At 51.7% G+C, this 19583-nt stretch overlaps 1 protein-coding gene across 1 annotated transcript in view; it reads left to right on the plus strand.

Moving 5' to 3' along the window:
- Positions 1-15056, plus strand: part of Ppp2r2d (protein phosphatase 2 regulatory subunit Bdelta) — a 38349-nt gene extending 23293 nt beyond the window's left edge. Inside the window, exons 4-9 of the mRNA XM_046448790.2 lie at positions 1373-1538; positions 1926-2038; positions 4639-4816; positions 6427-6591; positions 8328-8589; positions 13425-15056. Coding sequence (XP_046304746.1) covers positions 1373-1538; positions 1926-2038; positions 4639-4816; positions 6427-6591; positions 8328-8589; positions 13425-13704 — 1164 coding nt within the window. The 3' untranslated portion in view covers positions 13705-15056. The remainder of the gene's footprint in view (positions 1-1372; positions 1539-1925; positions 2039-4638; positions 4817-6426; positions 6592-8327; positions 8590-13424) is intronic.
- The last annotated feature ends 4527 nt before the right edge of the window (positions 15057-19583 follow it).

The raw sequence follows: 19583 nt of genomic DNA on the forward strand, positions 1-19583 counted from the left end.
GTGGCGCTCAGCAAGGGAGAGGTTCAGGTGGTTTGGGGGATGCCTTCTCATAATATTTGATCATAATTCAGAAATATAAAGAACTGCCCATCTTGACATAAAGATTTGTTGAGTTCCTGTACCTTGGGATACAGACTAAAGTGCCAAAATGTAGAATTTTTAGGTATGGATTATAGAGCAAGAATTAAACAAAAGATAGGGTATAGCTCAGAGGCTTGCCTGACATGTGAGGTCCTGGATTCCGTCCCCAGTACTGGAAAAAGGGGAAAATACAGGAAATACTCAGGCTGCAAATGACACTTCATGGTACCCACTTCAGCGCCCCTGGCCCCCATCTCCCTGAATGCCCCTGCCCTCCCACAGTTACCAGGTCTTGGAAGGTGGCATGTGTCTTCTCAAGCACGTTTTCTCTCTACTGTGACCTGTAGAACTGCTCTAAGTGTTTCAGTTCTCGCAAGCAGCACCTCACCAGGGACATTTTTGTGTAGAGTCTGTCTGCGGGTCTCTGTGCTTTCCTGCTGTGTGGTTTGCCTGGATGGTTCTGCCGCTGCCACGGGGTGTGTGCTGTGTCTGAGTCACTGCCACAGAGCTGGCGTAGCCCCTGGCTCTGTTGGGCTCCTCTCCCACTGACTTGGGCCACTAGCACTGATCCTCTGCGGGCCTAGATGTCCACCTGGCAGGACAGAGGCAGGCAGGCAGCAGCTCACACTTAGGTATCCATCTAGGCGGGGTCTGCCAAATGGAGCCTGCTGCATATGCAGCCTGAACATGGGAATAGAAGGGCTGGGAAATGCCTGTTTCTTTTCTCTGAGTACGTTAATTCTGAATTTAATCTGTGTGAGATTTTTTTGACCCAGGATTGCCCCTTCTGCTCCATACTGAGGCTAGAACCCAGGGGCACTCTCCCACTAGGCTGCATCCCCAGCCCTTTTTAAAATTTTGAGATAGGGACTTGCAAAGTTGCCAAAGCTGGCTTTGAACACATGATCCTCTAGCTGCAGGCGCCCGAGTTGCTGGGATTATAGGCATATGCTGTTGTACCCAGTAACCCAGAGTTTTTGTTTTTGTTTTTGTTTTAACTTTTAAAAATGTTGCTGGGCACAGTAGCCATGCCTGTAATCCCAGCAGCTTGTGAGGCTGAGGCAGGAGGATTACAGGTTCAAAGCCTGCCAAGCCAGCTTCAGCCACTTAGCAAGACCCTGTCTCAAAAAATAAAAAGGATTGGGGATGTGGTTCAGTAGTTAAGCAGCCCTGGGATTCGATACCCAGTACCAAAAAAGTGGGTGTGGTCACATGGTGCTCACATTTGTATTGCCGTGTTCTCGCCTGACTGGGCTTCACTCAGTAAAGTAGCTGTCATGTTTTCTTGCAGAATAAAATCCGCCCTCATTCCAGGGGAGAATATAATGTTTACAGTACCTTTCAAAGTCATGAACCAGAGTTCGACTATTTGAAAAGTCTAGAAATTGAGGAAAAGATTAATAAAATTAGGTGGCTGCCACAGCAGAATGCTGCTCATTTTCTACTGTCTACAAATGGTAAGAGTTTTTTATTGAGTGACTGTTTGATTTAGAATTTTGTTTTTAACCTTCTGTATATGTGGATTTCTTTTTTTCTAGAAATTGTTTGTGGCTTAAACTTTTGGAAGAGTAAACAAATTATCAGCCACAGTGGCAAGTGATAAGTTAAAGATTCAAAATGTGCCCCCCAACAACCAATACTGCGTCCACTACTCTGCACATGTGTCTGCATTTTTATTTTACCAAGAAAAACGTTCATCTATAATTGGAAATGTTCATATTTAAAGACCCCTCCCAGCCTAGACACCAACAGAACCTCAGTTTTTAGTATGATACCTAAGTAATAATAGTGGTGCATGTTAATGGTTTTTCTTTTAACATGAAGAATGAGGTTTTTATTTGCAGATAAAACTATTAAATTATGGAAAATAAGTGAACGGGATAAAAGAGCAGAAGGTTATAACTTGAAAGATGAAGATGGACGACTCCGAGACCCATTTAGAATCACAGCACTGCGGGTAGGTGCGCCCTCCGCTTTCTTTAAACTTCCCAGCCTCGTTACCTCAGCTGTCTGGCGGTGCTGTGGATGACAGGGAGCCCTGCCTTCTTGACCCAGGAGGTGCTCCTCACGAAGCAGTCGCCTTCGTGTGTGTGTTCAAGGGGGGACTCTGCAGGTTTCCACCAGGCAGAAGTGACGTGCTGCTCAGAGGTACAGCTGAGGTGCCAGGGAGAGTTCACACCCAGCCCCGTGGCAGAGCGCGTCCCTGGGGGCAGCTCAGGCTGCAGCCTGGAAGTCGGACTGTGGGCAGAGGGTGCTCTGTGGTGGTGTTCCTGGAGTCCTGCTCAGGAGCTAAGGCACACTCTGCTGTTGCTGACTTTTTTGCATCAGGGTGTCCGTGAGCATCATTACTTCTAATTGTTAGATTCTCCCCTTACGTTTTGGTGCCCCCATGTGTAGTATGGAGTGACCATGATTCATCAATTCCTGTACTAGACTTTTTTCTTGTTTTGACATCTGTATAGTTGCATAAACCTTACAAATCTCAGTGTCTTGTCATTGTTCTGGTTGAAGGGTGTCTTAAGACACAAGGCTTAAGCTGACTGGACTTGTGCCCAGATAAGACAGGGAAAGTGCTGCCGGGGGTGGAGCCCAGCCTCGGTCCCAGGGGCTGCGGCTACTATTTAGAAAACCGTTGGCTGCTGATTTCTCAATGAGGTTTAAGCCCTGGTTATATATACTCTTGCTCGTCAAAGAAAGACTAGTTAGTGAGCACATTCCAAATCAATGGTCAAGGGAGATCCCAGAAAGGGTGCTGTCCACAGATCCCCACCCCAACACACTCCAGGCCCCACTGGGCATGCTTACAGCTCAGAGTGGGCATGGCCTGTTCTGGTGCCATTCTTGAACTGCACCAGGAGGGTGGTGACAGAGCAGCAAGGCCATCTCCACCTGCAGTAGAGAGTAGGTGCAGCTGGGGTGAGAGCATCCCAAGCACAGTCCTCGAACTCCTTGCCTGTGATGCTACTCCCTCATTTCCAGGGTCTTTGTTGAGGCTGGGGAAGGTGGTGTCATTTGCTCAGATCAGTTTATGGGAACTCAGATGTTCTGTTGAAAACGCCGGCGGTTTCTGATATGCCACGCTGCTGCAGGTGTATCCACCAATCTACAGGAGTCGTGTGGTGGCAGTCTCACTAGTGTTGAGGACCCATCACAGCCATCGTCAATGCTCTCAGTCTTGTGAAGTAGGAGTTTGGGTGACACGGGTCATTCTAAGTCCTGTGCCGTGTGTCTCTCTCCCATCAGCTGTGTGTACAGCCCTCTCAGGAATCCATGTTGCTCCCACTCAGACCCTGCACCACCCCAGAAGCTCACCTGCTTGTTTTGGAGAAACTGCAGGTCCTATGTGGCCCCTTTAATAGCATCATCCTAAATAAAACCATACATGAGGAGCCACAGGAAACTGATGAGCACAGTTGGCCACCATGTGAGGATGCGGGGTCAGGGCCAGGGGGCTGTGTTTGTGTACCGAGGTCTGTATTAGACTCACAGAGGACTATTACCTTGACTGAGCCTACCTGGGCAGGAACCCGAATGTCACTGTTTTAATTTTTTTCTTTTAGTGCCAGAAAAGGGATTTGATTACAAGAAGGACTCAGCATTACTAGTTGCCCTGTGTTCTGATCAGAGACTTGTCAGAGGGCCCTGGCACATGTGCGTTATTCCTGTGCATGGTAGAGCCGACACTCCTGTTCCTGGGAAATGAACCCAGGGCACTCTACCACTGAGCCACATCCCCAGACCTTTTTATTTTTTTATTTTGAGACAGAGTCTCACTAAGTTGCCTTGGGCCTAAGTTGCTGAGGCTGATCTCAAATTTGTGATCCTCGTGCCTGAGCCTCCTGAGTAACTGAAATCATAAGTGTGCATTAGCACCCAGCTCCCCAGCTTATTTTTACAGAATTTGGGGAAGACTCAGATGAGAGATTTCTTCCTGCCTTCAAGGCTCCCTTCTGATGTCTGGTTACCAAAAAAACAGACAACACTATTCCTTGACTTTCCTTGGTGAGGGTCAGGCCTGCAGTCTTGCTTCTGTTCTTGGCGCAGTGCGCTCTGGCCAGGCACCCTCCTCCTCGTTTCTTTGGCACAGCAGCCTGTTTTTTGGAGCCCCTCAGGCACAACACTCAGCACAGGTATGGGGAGGGTGCCTTTGTGGCTTTTCTTGTTAACCTTCAAGTGAAGGGTGTGTATGTGCCCAGAGACGCAGCTGCTGTGGAAGTACTAGCCCTGGGGTGCTCAGACTGGACATGCCACATACTAGCCCCGGATCAAGAAGGGGAGCAGCCTCAGCTCCTCTGAGGGGCCCACATGCGAGCACTGAGTGCAGCGGGAGAGGCTGTGCTCCAGCTGCAGGCGCTGGCACCGCAAGGATCTCCTTGCCTTCCAGGGTGGGCCACAGGGACACAGGTGTCCTCGAGACGTGGGGTGCCTCTGGCTGCAGTCCTGCTAGCTGGTCAGTTGGGGGTGTTGCTGGCCCTACCTTAGATCTGTCCCATACCTGCTTTACTCTTACGCTACCATGACCCTTGTTTTGAATTCCTATTTCCTTCCATTTTTTAGGTTCCAATATTGAAGCCCATGGACCTCATGGTAGAAGCAAGCCCACGACGAATTTTTGCAAATGCTCATACGTATCATATAAATTCCATTTCAGTAAATAGTGATCATGAAACGTATCTTTCTGCAGATGACCTGAGAATTAACCTGTGGCATTTAGAAATCACAGATAGAAGTTTTAGTATCCTTTACTAGACGGTGGTCTCTGCATTTCCCTAGGGGGTGGTTCAGTCGTTTTCACGTGCACTTGTCTTCATGTAGCTCAGCATTGATCTTTGAAGACAGTTTCCTCCCTAATAGCCTGTGAAGAAGTTCTCAGAAATATAAACTTCCCCCTATCTTGGAGAAGTGCTTTGTAGGGCATTGACCTGAAGCCCATGGCCCACCTGATTCAGTCAGAGGCAGTTTTAAACAGAGTGTATTTGAAAAATCAATGTTGTGGTTTTTCTTTAAAATCTACAAATGGTAATAGAGTAGAAAATAAAACTCTGATTAGAATTCTCACATTCAGCCCCACGTGAGAATTTTGAGCCCTTAGTGGCGTGGCCACTCTCCTGCCTTGGCCTCCTGGTATGGCCATCCCCTATATGTACCTCATGCCTCCTGCCCTCTGAAGAACTTCCCAGAGCCTGCCTGTGACTGCCAGGAGCTCAGGGCACTGTTTGCTGGCTGGTCACTGTCGAGGGCTGCCCAGCGTTGCCCCAGCATCACATGAGTCTCCCTGCGAGGTCTCTGGGGTCCTTGCTCCCCAGTTTGCCCTGGGAATCGCAGCTGCAGCTCTCCCAGACTCCCAGCTCTGTCTCCTAGCTCCGCCTAGGTCCTCTCCTTTGCTGCTGCCAGCGCAACTGTGGGTTGCTTGTGCCTCCAGCCTCTCTGGATGTGCCTTTCCCTCTCTGGCATCCCGTGATTCAAGCTGTGGACTCAAGTTTGTGCGTGTGTTCTTAGTTGTCTCAGCTGGAAGGTGAATCTGGTCCTCCCCATTCCAGACTGGCACAGGGTATTCTGCCTACCCTGGGTTTTTTTTGTTTTTATATTTATATATATATATATATTTTTTTTTTTTTTAAAGAAAGGTTGTCTTCTTTTTTTTTTTTTTTTTTTGAGAGAGAGAGAGAGAGAGAATTTTAATATTTATTTTTTAGTTTTCGGCAGACACAATACTTTGTATGTGGTGCTGAGGATCGAACCCAGGCCGCACGCATGACAGGCGAGCGCACTACCGCTTGAGCCACCTCCCCAGCCCAGTTTTAATATTTTTTTAGTTGTCAATTGATCTTTATTTACTTATATGCAGTACTGAGAGTAGAACCCTGTGCCTCACATGCTAGGCAAGCATTCTACCACTCAGCCCCAGCCCCAGCCCCAGCCCCAGCCCTGTTTTTTTGATGAACCGATTTCTGCATGTGACAGCCACCTCTGTTGGCATTGTTCTGACAATTCCACAAGTGCTTACTTGGCTCCAGGTAATCGGCAAGGGAACCCTTTAGACCTGGCGGAGTTGTGTTCTATCGCGGGGACAGAGTGTGGGGCTCTGCAGAGGAGCCCTCCAGCGCAGGCGCCCGTGATGGAGGTTGGTAGGGTGGCAGTGCAGCAGCAGGGCGAAAGCAGAGCTTGTCTCCACACCCACCCGTGGCCAGGTGCCACGGGTGACATTTAAAGCTGCTTCCTGGTGTGCCTCGGGAATGTGATGTGCACAGTCAGCCTCCTGGTCCTCTGCCCCGCCGCCCTGGGGCCCCCCTGTGTGTCCGCAGCACGCCCATCAGCAGCATGCGCCTTAACGCCTCCCTCCAGACATCGTGGACATCAAACCTGCCAACATGGAGGAGCTGACGGAGGTGATCACCGCCGCAGAGTTCCACCCACACCAGTGCAACGTGTTCGTGTACAGCAGCAGCAAAGGGACCATCCGGCTGTGTGACATGCGCTCCTCCGCCCTGTGCGACCGGCACTCTAAGTGTAAGTACCTTGTTTTAGTCCTCCTTCCAGCTGGGCTTCACCCAGGCCTGGTTCTGTTCCCACAAGCCACCGTCCTGGGCTGGCGTCATGAGGCCAGTGGTTCAGTGCCAGCACTTACCCTCCCTGAGCCTCAGTGCCTCAGCTGAGTTCATCCCCGACCGGGTCCACCGAGCCACTGTGGCCTCCCCCCTAACGCATGGAGCCTGGACTGAGGCTCCAGAAGGCATTGGGCCTGATGACTTGCATTCTGCTCCCCCTGAAGCCAGTTCCCCGGGGGCACTGTCTGCAAGTACTGAGCCTTGAAGTCTTCTGGGGGAGGAAAGCATTGCATTTGTTTCATCTTTAGCCAGGAAGAACAGGCCTGTTGGGTGTGGTGGGTCAGGCCTGTAGTCTCAGGGTCACCGTCGGCTGAGGTGGGAGGGTTGTATGAGACCTCCAGGGCCTGTGCCATTGCACTCTGGGATATGGAGACCTTGCTGCCCTTCCTGGCCCCTGCCCACAGGGCTCTGCGGGTTTCTGCGTCCTGTGGCGCTTTCCCTGACAGTGAAGTCCCTGACCTGCCCTTCAGCAGGTGTCCCTGCTGGTGCGCAGCACCAGTCAGCCCAGGGCACTCCCTGGCTCCTCCCCAGCTGCCGTCTGCTGCCTGCTCTCTCCTGTGGTCAGAGCACCGTGCTCCTGTTACACTGCCTGCCATGAAGAAGTGTTCTCAGCGTTCAGCAGGTGCAACGTCCAGGGGTGGCTCGCCTGTGAGCAGACTGACTTAGTGGTGGCAGTGCTGGTTGCTGGCACAAGCTGGCCTCAGGTTCACTTCATGCAGAGTCACAGATTCCTTGTGGAAAGAAGCAAGGGGAAGCCAAAGCAGATGATGGCAGCACACCTCCCTGGCCTGAGCCTGCTGAGCCAGAGCCATGCGCAGGGCATCTGGTGGCCCAGAGGCTCAGGGGCACCTCCTCCTGACCGACCAGGTGAAGGGAGCTCTGTCCAGTTTCTGTAATAGAGAAAGCAGGTTCTGAGAAGGCACAAGGACCTCTCACAGTTAGAACGTGATTTCAGCATTGAAGACAAAACACCTGCTGACTGACTTTGGCCAGCAGAACCATTGTAACAGTTAAAATCTGGACCACCAGCCAGGGGTGGAAGGGCACACCTGTAATCCCAACCACTTGGGAACCCGAGGGAGGAGAATGGCAAGTTCAAGGCCAGCCTCAGCAACTTAGCAAGATCCCATCTCAATGAAAAGGGCTGGAGTGTGGCTCAGTGGTAGAGCGCCGCTGGGTTCAGTCCCCAGTACAGAACAACACCACACCCGGACCATGGTGGTGGTTGAAGTGGTGGTCAGTCCAGCAGAGCAACCAGGTGTTGACCCTACAGAGAGCAGGCTCACTCTAAGAGGTCCCAAGCACCACACCTGTGAAAAGCATGTGTCTTCTAATTATGGACATGGACAGGACTGATCGTGGCATGCGCTGGCCCAGTGTCATGAGGATACAGGCTTCCCTGTGGTGACGGTCTCGGGCTGGGCCATGCCTGTGAGATTCTGGCTCGGCGTTGACTTGCAATCTGAGTGTGCTTCCAAGCAGCTGTCCTGGCTGGCACTGGGGCAGTGTCCTAGAGGATGCAGTTTCGAGGTTGAACCCTGCGGAGTCTCACTGGGGGGACTGAGACCTGCTAAACTGTAAAACAGCTTGTTTTCTGATTTGAAACAGAAGCTGAAAATATTTTATTTTGTTTTTCAGTTTTTGAAGAGCCTGAAGATCCCAGTAGTAGGTCCTTCTTCTCAGAAATAATCTCATCCATATCCGATGTCAAATTCAGCCATAGTGGTCGGTACATGATGACCCGAGACTACCTGTCAGTGAAGGTGTGGGACCTCAACATGGAGAGCAGGCCAGTGGAGACCCACCAGGTGCATGAGTACCTGCGGAGCAAGCTCTGCTCCCTCTACGAGAACGACTGCATCTTCGACAAGTTTGAGTGCTGCTGGAACGGGTCCGACAGGTGAGCCCGCGGGGCAGGAGCCGCCGTCCTGGAGTCTCAGCAGGCCCTTGGGAGGGGTGCTGCGGCGCAGAGCTGCAGAGGAGCACGCAGGGGCTTGTGTGCACGGGGCCTGGGGGCAGGGTCTGGAGGGGAGGGCACTGAGAAGTTGCTCCCCATGCTCACAGCACAGCACCAAGTGCTTTGGTGTCAGTTCCTGCTGTTCGTCATTACGTGTGTCCCCCCCCCCCCCCCCCCCCGTCCCCCCACAGTGAGCAAACAAGAAGGAAGTAGGGATCTGCTCGGCCTTCAGGTGGCCACCCTGAGCTTTGGGACGCTTGCCTTCTGTGTTCAGCTCCCTTTTGGTTTCCTGTGTCCAGCCTCATGCTGGCTGAGGAACTCAGTTCCGCCACATAGGCATCCTGCTCTCAGTCTGTGCACAGACTGACATGCCAGCCTAGAGCATGCGCAGAGAGGCCAAAGAGATTATTTTTCAGGTCACAAGAAGCAGTGTGATCTTTGTGCTGTGTAAGTTCCCAGAGTGATGTGGGGCCAGGCAGAGGCCGTGTAGGCCATGGGGTTGTGTAACAGCCAAGACACGCTGGTCTTGGAACAGCCTCTGCTTGTGAGGAACGCAGTGGACAAGCCTGTACTTAACCCGGCTCCTGAGGGTAGGGGAGGCCAGTGCGCTCGCACCTTTGGTGCCCCTGCTGGGCCCTAGGACTCCCCAGACTAAAATCACCTGTGCGACTCTTGAGGAAAATTACCACCCATACTTAGAAAATATCCACCATGGGCAGCCACAACAGCAGCAGAACTCCTGAGAATTGAGGTGTTGAAGTCGTGCATTACAGAATATAAAATAAGGATGCTTGAAACAGTTCTGCGTTAAAGGAAAGAACCAAACACCTGAAAAAGAACCACAGACTATTAAAAATGACCTAGGAAACCTGAAAGCAAATCAGACAGAAATCTTAAAACGCAAGATACGGCAGGAGAGAGTCCACTGTGGGTTTAGCAGCAGATCCAGTTCAGAGAGAGTTGGAATCATGATGGAAGGGTGAGCCACAGAAGCAGAAAGCCCGAAGGTTCAGTGTGGAGGAGAGGGTAGGGTGTGGCCTACGTCCATGTGCAGAGGAGCATGTTAAAGTAGCATAGCCAGCAGTACGTTCAGCTTAGGGAAGACCATGTGCACATCATAGTGCAGAGCAGGTCTCAAGAGGAACCTGGGAAGGACGCACATCCCACACAGACTGGCCCTTGAGGCTGAGAGCAGACTCCTGCAGCCACTATGGAGGTCTGTCTTAGTCCTGTGTGTGTTGCCATAACAGGATACTAGAAGCTGGGCATTTTTGATAGAGAGGCTTGCTTATCCTTCTGTCTAGCTCACAGGTTGAAGGTTGAAAGGTAAGATCAAGCGACTCCATCTTTTTAGCTTCTGGTGATGGCTTCATGGTGGATGGCATCACTTGGTGAGAGTACATGAGTCAAAGAGCAGGAGAGGCAGCCACTGGAGCCAGACTCCCTTCACAACAGCCTCCTCTCCTGGTAGCTAGCCCAGTGTCTTAAGAAAACCTCAGTCCCTTTAAGAAGGCAGGCCTCTCGAGGCCCCCTCACCTCAGTTTCTGTGCACAGGGTTGAGTCTCACCTAAGTCTGGCTGGGACAGCCACAGGGGGCCTGCAGGTGTAGTGGTGTCTGTTGTAAGCGCCCAGCTGCCTGAGTGTGCTGGAGAGCACCGTCACCTGCCTAGGGTCATGCATTCAGGCAAGTGGCCCTGTGAGAGAGCCTGTGGGGTGAAGGCATTTTCAGGGGGAGGCAGAACCAACTGTAACAGGAAACCAAAGAGAGAGCCAGACCCCGATGAGCTCGCTGCAGGCTGTTTCCAGCAGGGGGGACCCTGGAGAGAGGGTCTGGGGTCCAGTCGGACCAGCAGAGCAGCAGCAAAGCCATGAGTGAGTGTCTCAGGGCCACACAGATCTGTTGACCTGTGCCAGCTGGCTGGCTGTGCTGCAGGGACAGAGACCAGCCCTCCCCACAGCGTGGAGTGAACAAGCGCTGAGAGTTCAGGGCTCAGAAGCAGATGTAACTAACAGAGAAGAGTCCAGAATAAGGGCAGAGTCACAAATCAGGCAGAAGCCAGCCAAGAGCAAAACTGCAGCAGTGGCCTAGGCATGGAACTGGGGACGAGGAAAAGCGGACCTGGGATTTGGAAGATGAAACACAACTTGGTGATTACAGTGAGCTCCAGTCCACCCCTGGGGCTAGCCCAGCCAAGAAGAGGGGAGCCACTGCCACCTCCAAGAAACAACCTTGAGGCCCCAGCCCCACCTGCACCCCACAGGCAGCACTTCCAGGAAGAGGATCCTGCCCCCAGCTCCAGGTGACACAGACTTAGTGGGGGCCTGTGCCCTGAGCAGGTGGTGACAAGAGCCATAGCAGGCAGGGCTCGACTCCCAGGTCACCAAGAAAGGGGGTGTGCTCAGTTGCCCCATTCCCTCCCCAGGTCCTGTCTCTTTACCAGAACAATAAATCTGGCTTTGTTCGTAAAAAAAAAAAAAAAAAGAAAAATTCCAAGTCACTGAGACCCCCTCACAGCACAGCTGTGGGAATTCACAGGGCTCATCCTCATCCACAGCCAGCGGTGGAGACCTGACCCTGCCCTGCCTTGCGTGGGATTCTGGTGACAGGGGGACTGGGAGCCAGAACCCCTAGCCCAGGTATTGAGGTGGGGGTCCCGCCAGCTGTCCGTTCTGCAGCGTAGTGCTGAACAGCTGAGAGGTGGGGAACTGCATGTGTCACAAGTGGCTTCACGAGGAAGCCAACAGGACACAACGTGCCAGCCACACAGACGGCTCCTTTGGGTTTACTCGTGCTTGTGCCAGGGTGCAGTTAGTCTGCTAAGCACTCACTTAGCAAATGTCAGACCCTGGGTTTGACCTTGAGCACCCCCAAAACGGATCTGTGACGGGAAGTGCACAGCTGCTCTGGTGAAGGACTGCCCACTGCCCCACTGTGGGGAGCCAAGCTGAGGGCTGGCCTGGCTTTCTGGAGGGGTGCACGATGGGATTCGGCCTTCTTGGTGATGGATATGTGGATACTGGCCGCACTGTTCCTGATACCTTGTAGTTTATTTGAAATATTACAAAATACATTTCAGTAAAACATCCCCACGAGTATCCAAGACCTCTCCTGGTGATACATGCTGCATCCATTTACTCCTGAGGACCCTCCCATCATCTGGTCTGGTAGCACTATAGGGGCAAGATGGTGCAAGGGGAGGCTGAGGGCTGCTGTTGCCTGGCCCCTTGCCACACCAGGTGGTCGTGGCCTCTTGCTCATGTGTCCACATAGTTCTGCACTGGGCTGTTCCCTGCCTGGGGGGTGGCACTTACAGGGCAGGGGCCTAACAGTTCTCTGGCAATTGATTGCCAGGTGGGCTGGGGGATGCCCGCCTCTGGTGCGGGCATTGGCTATCAGGAATTTATAGGTATGCACTGTGCCTCAGATCTTAGCACCAGGTTCCTTGCAGGAGGTTATTTGAAGAACTCCCAGTGAGAGTCGCCCTCCTGTGCAGTCCTGGGTCATGTGTGGTCATCTTGAGACTCGGGCTCTGGCACTCGCTGGACTGGGCTCGAACACAGTTGCCTCTCCAGCCCCTCTGGTACCAGAACTCTGGCGATGAGCTGCAGGTCCCACATGCACAGGACAGCTGTGTGTAGCTCTTCTTCTCTGAGTTCATCTTTTTTTCTGGTGAACCGTTGTAGACGAGGTGCAAGGGACATTGAAGTGTTTGCACATAGCGGGGGAAAGCCCCACGCCCTGTAAGGAGGCCGCCCTCGTTGAAGGTGGGCACCTAGATATGGCACCTCCCCTGAGCACCAGGCGGGGTGAGCGTGTTGAGATGGGAGCAGAGACTGGCCTGGCCTGGCCAGGCCAGGAAGGTGGGTGAGTGCCATGGACCTCACCTCCACACCAGGAACTTCACTCACTTCGAAGCCCTGGGCACTTCCCACAGGCAGCATTGGATGTGAGTGTGGAGGTGAGCTTTAGGCAGCCATCTCTCCCACTTTTGTAGAAAAAGCCGAAGTTTTGCAGTGTGGTCAGGCCGTGTAGTGAGGATGTGTAGGTGCTTTAGTGGGTTCCTGGTCTCCGTTGAAAGTTATGATTGACACTGAGATAAAAGCAGGAAAGGTGTAGCAAATTCTGGATTTATGTAAAATGGGATTCTCCGCTTCTGCCACATTTTGTATTCAAGAGTTTCACTGTATGATATATATTGCTTCATGTAAAAGAAACTGTTTTGAAGATAAATTTAAAACTTGTTTGATTGAGCTGGATCCAGTTGTGCACACCTGTAATCCAGGCAACTGGTGAGGGCGAGGCAAGAGGATTGCAAGTTTAAGGCCAGCCTGCACAACTTGGTAAGCACCTTAGTGAGACCCTGTCTCAAAATCAGAAGAGTTGTGGATGTGGCTCAGTGGTTAAGCACTCCTGAGCTGAGTGTCCAATACCAAAAACAAAAAAAAAAAAACCAGATCAAATGCCAGTGAGGACGCATTGGCAGAGGTGGCCATGCATGCCGAGCAAGAGTGTGTGGAGGTGAGCTTTGGGCAGTGGCAGTGCAGAAGGCGGAGCTGGGAGAGGAGCCCCACCTGTCCAGACAGGGACGAGCAGGTGGGCTTTCCCGTACTACTTAAGAGGTTATATGGAAGCTTCAGGGAGAGGCTGCGTCTCCTTTCTGACCCCAGCATCTCAGTCCTGGTTTCTGAACATGCCCAGGTGCTGCGGAGGGAGGGGTGGGGAGTACAGGCAGTGCGCAGCCGCCCAGCACTCAGTGCTCCTCTCTTGTCTCGAGCAGTGCTGTCATGACGGGCTCCTACAACAACTTCTTCCGGATGTTCGACAGAAGCACGCACAGGGATGTCACCCTGGAAGCCTCAAGAGAGAGCAGCAAACCCCGAGCCAGCTTAAAGCCCCGGAAGGTTTGTGCAGGTGGGAAGAGGAAGAAGGACGAGATCAGTGTGGACAGCCTGGACTTCAATAAGAAGATCCTCCACACAGCCTGGCACCCCGTGGACAACATCATTGCCGTGGCCGCCACCAACAACCTGTACATATTCCAGGACAAAGCCAACTGAGGGAGCCGGCGAGGCCCAGACGGCGTCAAGGAGCTCTGCGTTCAGAGCCTCATGCCCTCCCATAGAGCAAGAGCTGGCCTCCGTGCATCCTGGCCTGGCCCTGCCTTCAGCCCGGGAGAGAAGGGTGCTGCTGCTCCAGAGCGGAGCCCACTGGGAGCAGAACTGCTGGACATTGCTCAATAAAGGCCATTACTCAAATAAATATATTTATTTAAGTCTGAGCTTCCTTTCCAGTTTATAGACCAAATACCTAACACCCAGGAGAAGAGGTGTCGTCAGGCCCTCTCCCCATCCCACCCTCCGCTCTTCCCTCTCCCTGCTGTCCCTGGTCCTGTGCCTAGATGTGGGGCGGCCCGAGCCCGGGCAGGTGTTCCCAGTCACTGCATCTGCCATCACACCTCCGGGTGTGGCTACTCAGTGCAAGCAGCACAGTACAGAGTGCTTTTGAAAACAGAAGTTGTCTTGTATTTGCTTCAGGTCTATGTGATGAAATCATGCAGGGTCATTCTTGGGAACAATCTCAGAAACGCTGGTCCTCTTTGGCAGAATGGTGGCATGTGTGCAGTTGTTAGTTCTAACCCAGCTCCCCCACACTGTCACGCTGCCCTGTTTCTGCAGAAGTAGTCCATCTCCCCACCAGGCCGGGCTGGGCGGGGAGACCACAGGAAGAGACACTGCTGCCCTAAAACCACCCGGCTCCCAGCAGACCTGAGTCACTACAACTGAAAACATGCTTTCTTTTAAAGTCTTTTTTAAAAGTACTTTGGGGAAAATATACTTTTTAAATATTGCTACAGTTACATGCATGCTTTCACACTGCATTTCAAGCCAGCAGAATTAAACCACTTTAACTGCTTGTGATGCCACCAGTACCTCGTGGTTCATTTCAAAAGATCTTTGATGTCAAAATCAAGGTTTTCCAGCAAAAGTTCAGAGGCGTACCAACATCAAGTAACAAAGATTGCTTCCATGGGATGGGACCCATGAGCCCAGTCATAGCGCCCCTTGCCCTGGGGCTGGAGAGCCAGGTCTCAGTGCCATCACTGAAATGAAGGTGTATTTTGATTACTAATGATATAGATATGCAAGGAAAAAAGTGTCATCATCCTGAGTTGATGTTAACAGAATGCCAGTTTAGTTCACATTAAGTTAGAAATTGAGAACATAAAAATACCTTTATTTTATTTAAAAGTAAGTCATTCTGTATCTTGGTTGTAATGCCATTACAACATCTGAGATGTGGAACAGTCGTGCAGGCATTAGTCAGCCCTGGTCCTTCAAATCAGGATTGTATATATTTGTTTCAACTATTTTGACCAAAAAGTTTAATAAATTTTAAATGATTAACTGGATTTTCACAGTGTTTGGACAACTTTTTCCATTTTTAAAACATATTTCCCACTAAATAGGAAACCAGCCTTTGACGCCTGGGGACAGGCCGAGGTGAGTGCAAGTCCATGCTGCGTAGCTGCGTGCTCCTCGCAGGGTCACGGGTCCCCCAGGCCGAGTGCCCTGGCTGGCAGCCCTGCCCGTTTCCACAGGTTGCCTTCACTGCCGTGCCAGCATCAGAGGTCCCCTTTGTGGCAGTTACAAATACTGGCCAAAGGGATTCACTTCTGAGAGTGAGTGCTTTGTAGAGGCAGGTAGAAAATCTTACCTTCTCCTCTCCCTCTTGTACATCTGATTCCACTAGACCCTTTCTCCATTCCAGTGACTGAGAATCCTAAGGCTTAAATTGATGTTGTTTATGTTCAAACTTATGAAGTCTGTCGTTTTTCTTATTCTAAACCTTTCTGTTTTGTTTAAAGTTAGATATCTGTTCCTGAAATCTCTTATACATGAGATTCGATGCTGAGTCTCTGGCCTGAGACTCTGGATTAGGTGAATAAAAAGTTAAAAATTCAAAAAGGGCTGGAGAAGTAGCTCAGTGATAAAATGGGTGTTCTACCATGCAGGTACACTTCAAAACCTAAACGTACTCTTTTTTCTTTTGGTACCGGGGATTGAACTCGGAGGCACTCAACCACTGAGCCACATCCCCAGCCCTATTGTACTTTATTTAGAGACAGGGTTTCACTGAGTTGCTTAGGGCTTAAGTTGCTGAGGCTGGCTTTGAATTCGAGATCCTCCTGCCTCAGCTTCCCAAGCCACTGGGATTACAGGCGTGCACCTCTGTGCCCAGCTAAAGAGAAAAACAAAGCTTCTGTAAACAGGTAGTGCTGTTAGGAACCTGTGGGTATTTGTGAGCTGAGGGGTAGTGCGGATGCTATCCAGGGACTCCCTGATCTTCCTGTGAGGCGCTTTAAATCGCAGCCTGCCAACACCAGGAGCTCTCTAGAGGGGAGCCCGTCAGTGCCTGCCAGCCCAGGGCTGTCCCACTGCCCCTCCCAGGAGGGTCTGTGTAAAGGGGATGAGACGGGCATAGGGATGGGCCCTTAACTCTCTCCTTTTAAACAGGCTGTGTCTCCCTGGACCAGTGCCCTTGGCATCAGCAGGGGAGCGACGGAGAATGCCAGCTAGTAGGAGTCCACACTGCAAGGCCCTGGGACGGTGTCCTGTGCTATAGGTGGGGGAATACTAAGTGCCTGTTGTCTGCAGGTGATACTCTGTGCTCAGCCCTGGTCTGAGACCAGGCTTTACCCAGGACTGGACTGTTGAGTAGGGATGGGTCACATTTCCAGTGTTGTCTATCCCACAGGCACCATGCCCAGAAAGCTGGGGAGTCAGAAGTTCTCTGTGAGCTGCTGACCAGTCCCTGCACACTGCAGATGGAGAATGCTGCCCAGGAGCCACATGCCAGCCTGGCACCTGCCTGCCCTGCACAGGGCTCCTGCACAGGGCGCACGTGTCTCACCCGCAGCTGCCTGGTGCAGCTGAGCTAAGCAGCAGGCCAGTGGCTTTCATTGTTTAGGGGTGTGCCAGGTGTTGACCTCCACCCCTCTACAGGGCATCGTGGGCTGGGCCAGAGGGCTCATGGCTATGGACGACAGCCCCTTCTGGGCACAGGCTCAGGACGAGTGCTTTGATCCTGGCTGTGGGTTACAGAACAAGCCACCTGCACATGTGCCCCTGCTGCAGGGCTCAGGTTGAACTCCATGCACTCGTGCCCACATGCTGCTCTGTAGAGTGCCAGTGGTTGTGTGGGCCTGCAGGCCATGGAACTTGACCTTGACCTTTTAGGAACCATGATACCCCTGGAACTGGGCAGGGAAAAAGCCAGCTGAAGGGTGGGCAGAGGTTGGTGCCATCTGCCTTCATGTATAGCCAAGTACACTGCTGGGGCCCCGTCTGTCCAAGGCGCCCAGTGGTGCTGTCACACTAGGCAGGGCACACACAGGACAAGAACCTGCACTTAGACTTCCTCTTTGGTTTTGAGTTATCATAATGCTGATGACTAAAGTGCTCTGCCTCGAACCCCACAGGCATGTCCTCAGAGGACCAGTGGGAGGATCTGGGAGCAGCAGCAAGATGGCCAGAGGCCTGGCACCGCCATCCAGTGTCCTGTACAATGATCTTGTGCAAGTCCCTTCAGTTAGAACACTTTAATGATTTTTAAAAATACAATGGAAACCAGTCCCTCAAAACAGGACTAGGAGTGTGGCTGTCGGATGGTCCACACTGCATCAGACAGGGTTCCCAGCAAGTGGAAAGCAGACCCCCGCCTGGAGTGTGGTGGACAAGCCCCTGGAGAGGAAGAGTCTTGGCACACAGGAGTGGTAGGAAAGCTTCACACTTTCCAACTCCACGCTGTTTGACGGCACCAAGTCAGAGACCTGCGATTTCATTGCTAATGACAATCTACAGTGGGTGAGTGAGGGGCACCCTTTATTTTCATTTCTCATCTGGCTGTTAGAAAACTCTTGTGATCAAGTTTTGATTTTGCAGATGCCACAGCATGAAGCTTTGTAGCATCCTCCAGATGTGTCACTGAGTCTCTAGAATAGAGACTGGCCCTTGCACATCTGACTGGCACCCTGAGTCATGAAGGGACTTGTAACTGATCATAATGCTGACGTAGCATGAAGTGCCTCCTGGCACCTGTGGCTGCAGGGCTGGTAGCCAAGACCCAGAGGTTCCAATTGGATGCCATTTACTGCCTTAAGCAATTCACTTGTTTGCCTGAGTTAACTGTTAGCAGGTTACTTGGGAGAGCTGGAGGTGTAGGTCAAGGGTAGAGCACTTGTCCACCTTCCACTTGCATGGCAGTACCAGAAAGAAGAAAATTTGGAAAGAGTGGGACACCTTTTTTAAATGAGTCTGTGCTATAAGAATAGGAAACAATCAATTCCTAGGAACTTTAAGTGGAAATTTTGTTCTACAAAATCTAAATATCCAACACAGTGTAACTCTGTGGTTTTTAGGAATATACTTTCTTAAAACCAAACAAGGGGCCCACATGTCATTCTAGCAGCTCAGGAGACAGAGGTTGCAAGTCCAAAACCACAGCTTAACAAGACCCTGTCTCAAAAAACAAAGGGCTGAGTTGTAGCTCAGTGATAGGGAGCCCCTGAGTTCAATCCCCAGTATCAAAAAGAAAAATAATTTTTTTCTTAAGTTTTGAGCTGGTAACTTGTAGATATCAAAACCTCTAAAAAGATGATGGCAATGTCTTGCTTGTGCCTCTGACCCTCGTGGGTGGACTGTCCCTTGCTTCTCTGGTGTCCTTTCAGTTTCTAGACACAGACCTGATGTGTTCCCATCCTATTCTTGCACGGGAAGCAGCCAGCAGTGTCCAGGCCTGCTGGTGCTCCTTGGTGCGAGCCATCTCCCACAAGCCTTATGCACAGCTCTGATAAAGATGTGCACCAGCAGTCTGCATGTCCAGAGGCCCCCAGCGATGCTAATGTCACCAGCTCAGTAAGAAGGTTATCACTCAATTTTTACTTCATTGTTTTACTTTGAAACATTTTGAACGGGTGAGCACTAGCAGCTCTGCTCATGGGTCCTGCACATTCCTGGATTTCACTGGCTCTCACACGTTCAGGGTCCTTGTTACCTACCTTAGAGACTCCCCAGCTGTCCTGACCCAGCCACTCTCTACTTTGTAGCACATCCTTCAACCCAGGCTTGCCTGGTGTCTTCTTATGACTAAAGTGCAACTACGCATCTTTGCAAAATCATGCAGAAGGTATGGTATGGCCTCTGGAGGCAGGCACCCACCAGGCTTCTGCAGCACTGATTAGATCCCATGGGGAGACAGTGACAGGGCTTCACAGTAACTTCAGTTCCCACTGATGTGCCTACTGGGACTTTGCTGTTTGCACCAGTCCTGTCTCCCATGCTGATTCTATTAGGAAGACCCCCACCTCACATGTACCTGGCTGCCTATGTCCATCACTGTAGACTGAATACCTGCCTTATTCAGTGGCTATCTTGCTACTCAGACTGTCCCCACTTGGCATTCCTCAGGTTGCACACACTAGCACCTGTCCTACCACTGTGGCCCCACTCCTTGAGCACTTCTTGCCCACACACCCAGGTCAGCCCTCTCAGGAGCCCTGCCTTCAGAAGGGCACTGGGAACTGCAGGCCTCACTGCTACTGGAGCAGTCTTGCTGCTGGCCGTCACTGGCAGCTGAAGCTCATGCACATGTGCTCCTCAAACCAGGAGTTCCTGCTAATGCCTCCAGCTCAGCCCATACAGCTGCCCACCATCACCAGTGAGTCTGCCTGCTCAGCGTTAGTGTGCACATAACTCACTTCAAACTGCCAGCCCATGCTCCCCTGCAAAACACACTCACCCGGTAAGACAATAGGGTGGTTGCTTCCCCTGACCTCAGGGCACCAGTCCAGTGTTCTCCAGTGTGCGTGAGCACAGTGCTCCCCACCTGCTCTCCGCTTCACGCCCAGCTGTATGCAATTTTGAATTCCATTCCCCAA

Source organism: Marmota monax, unplaced genomic scaffold, assembly GCF_021218885.2.
Source record: "Marmota monax isolate L192 unplaced genomic scaffold, Marmota_monax_Labrador192_F-V1.1 WCK01_AAM20220418_F8-fsc00076, whole genome shotgun sequence".
Classification (NCBI taxonomy): Eukaryota; Metazoa; Chordata; class Mammalia; order Rodentia; family Sciuridae; genus Marmota; species Marmota monax.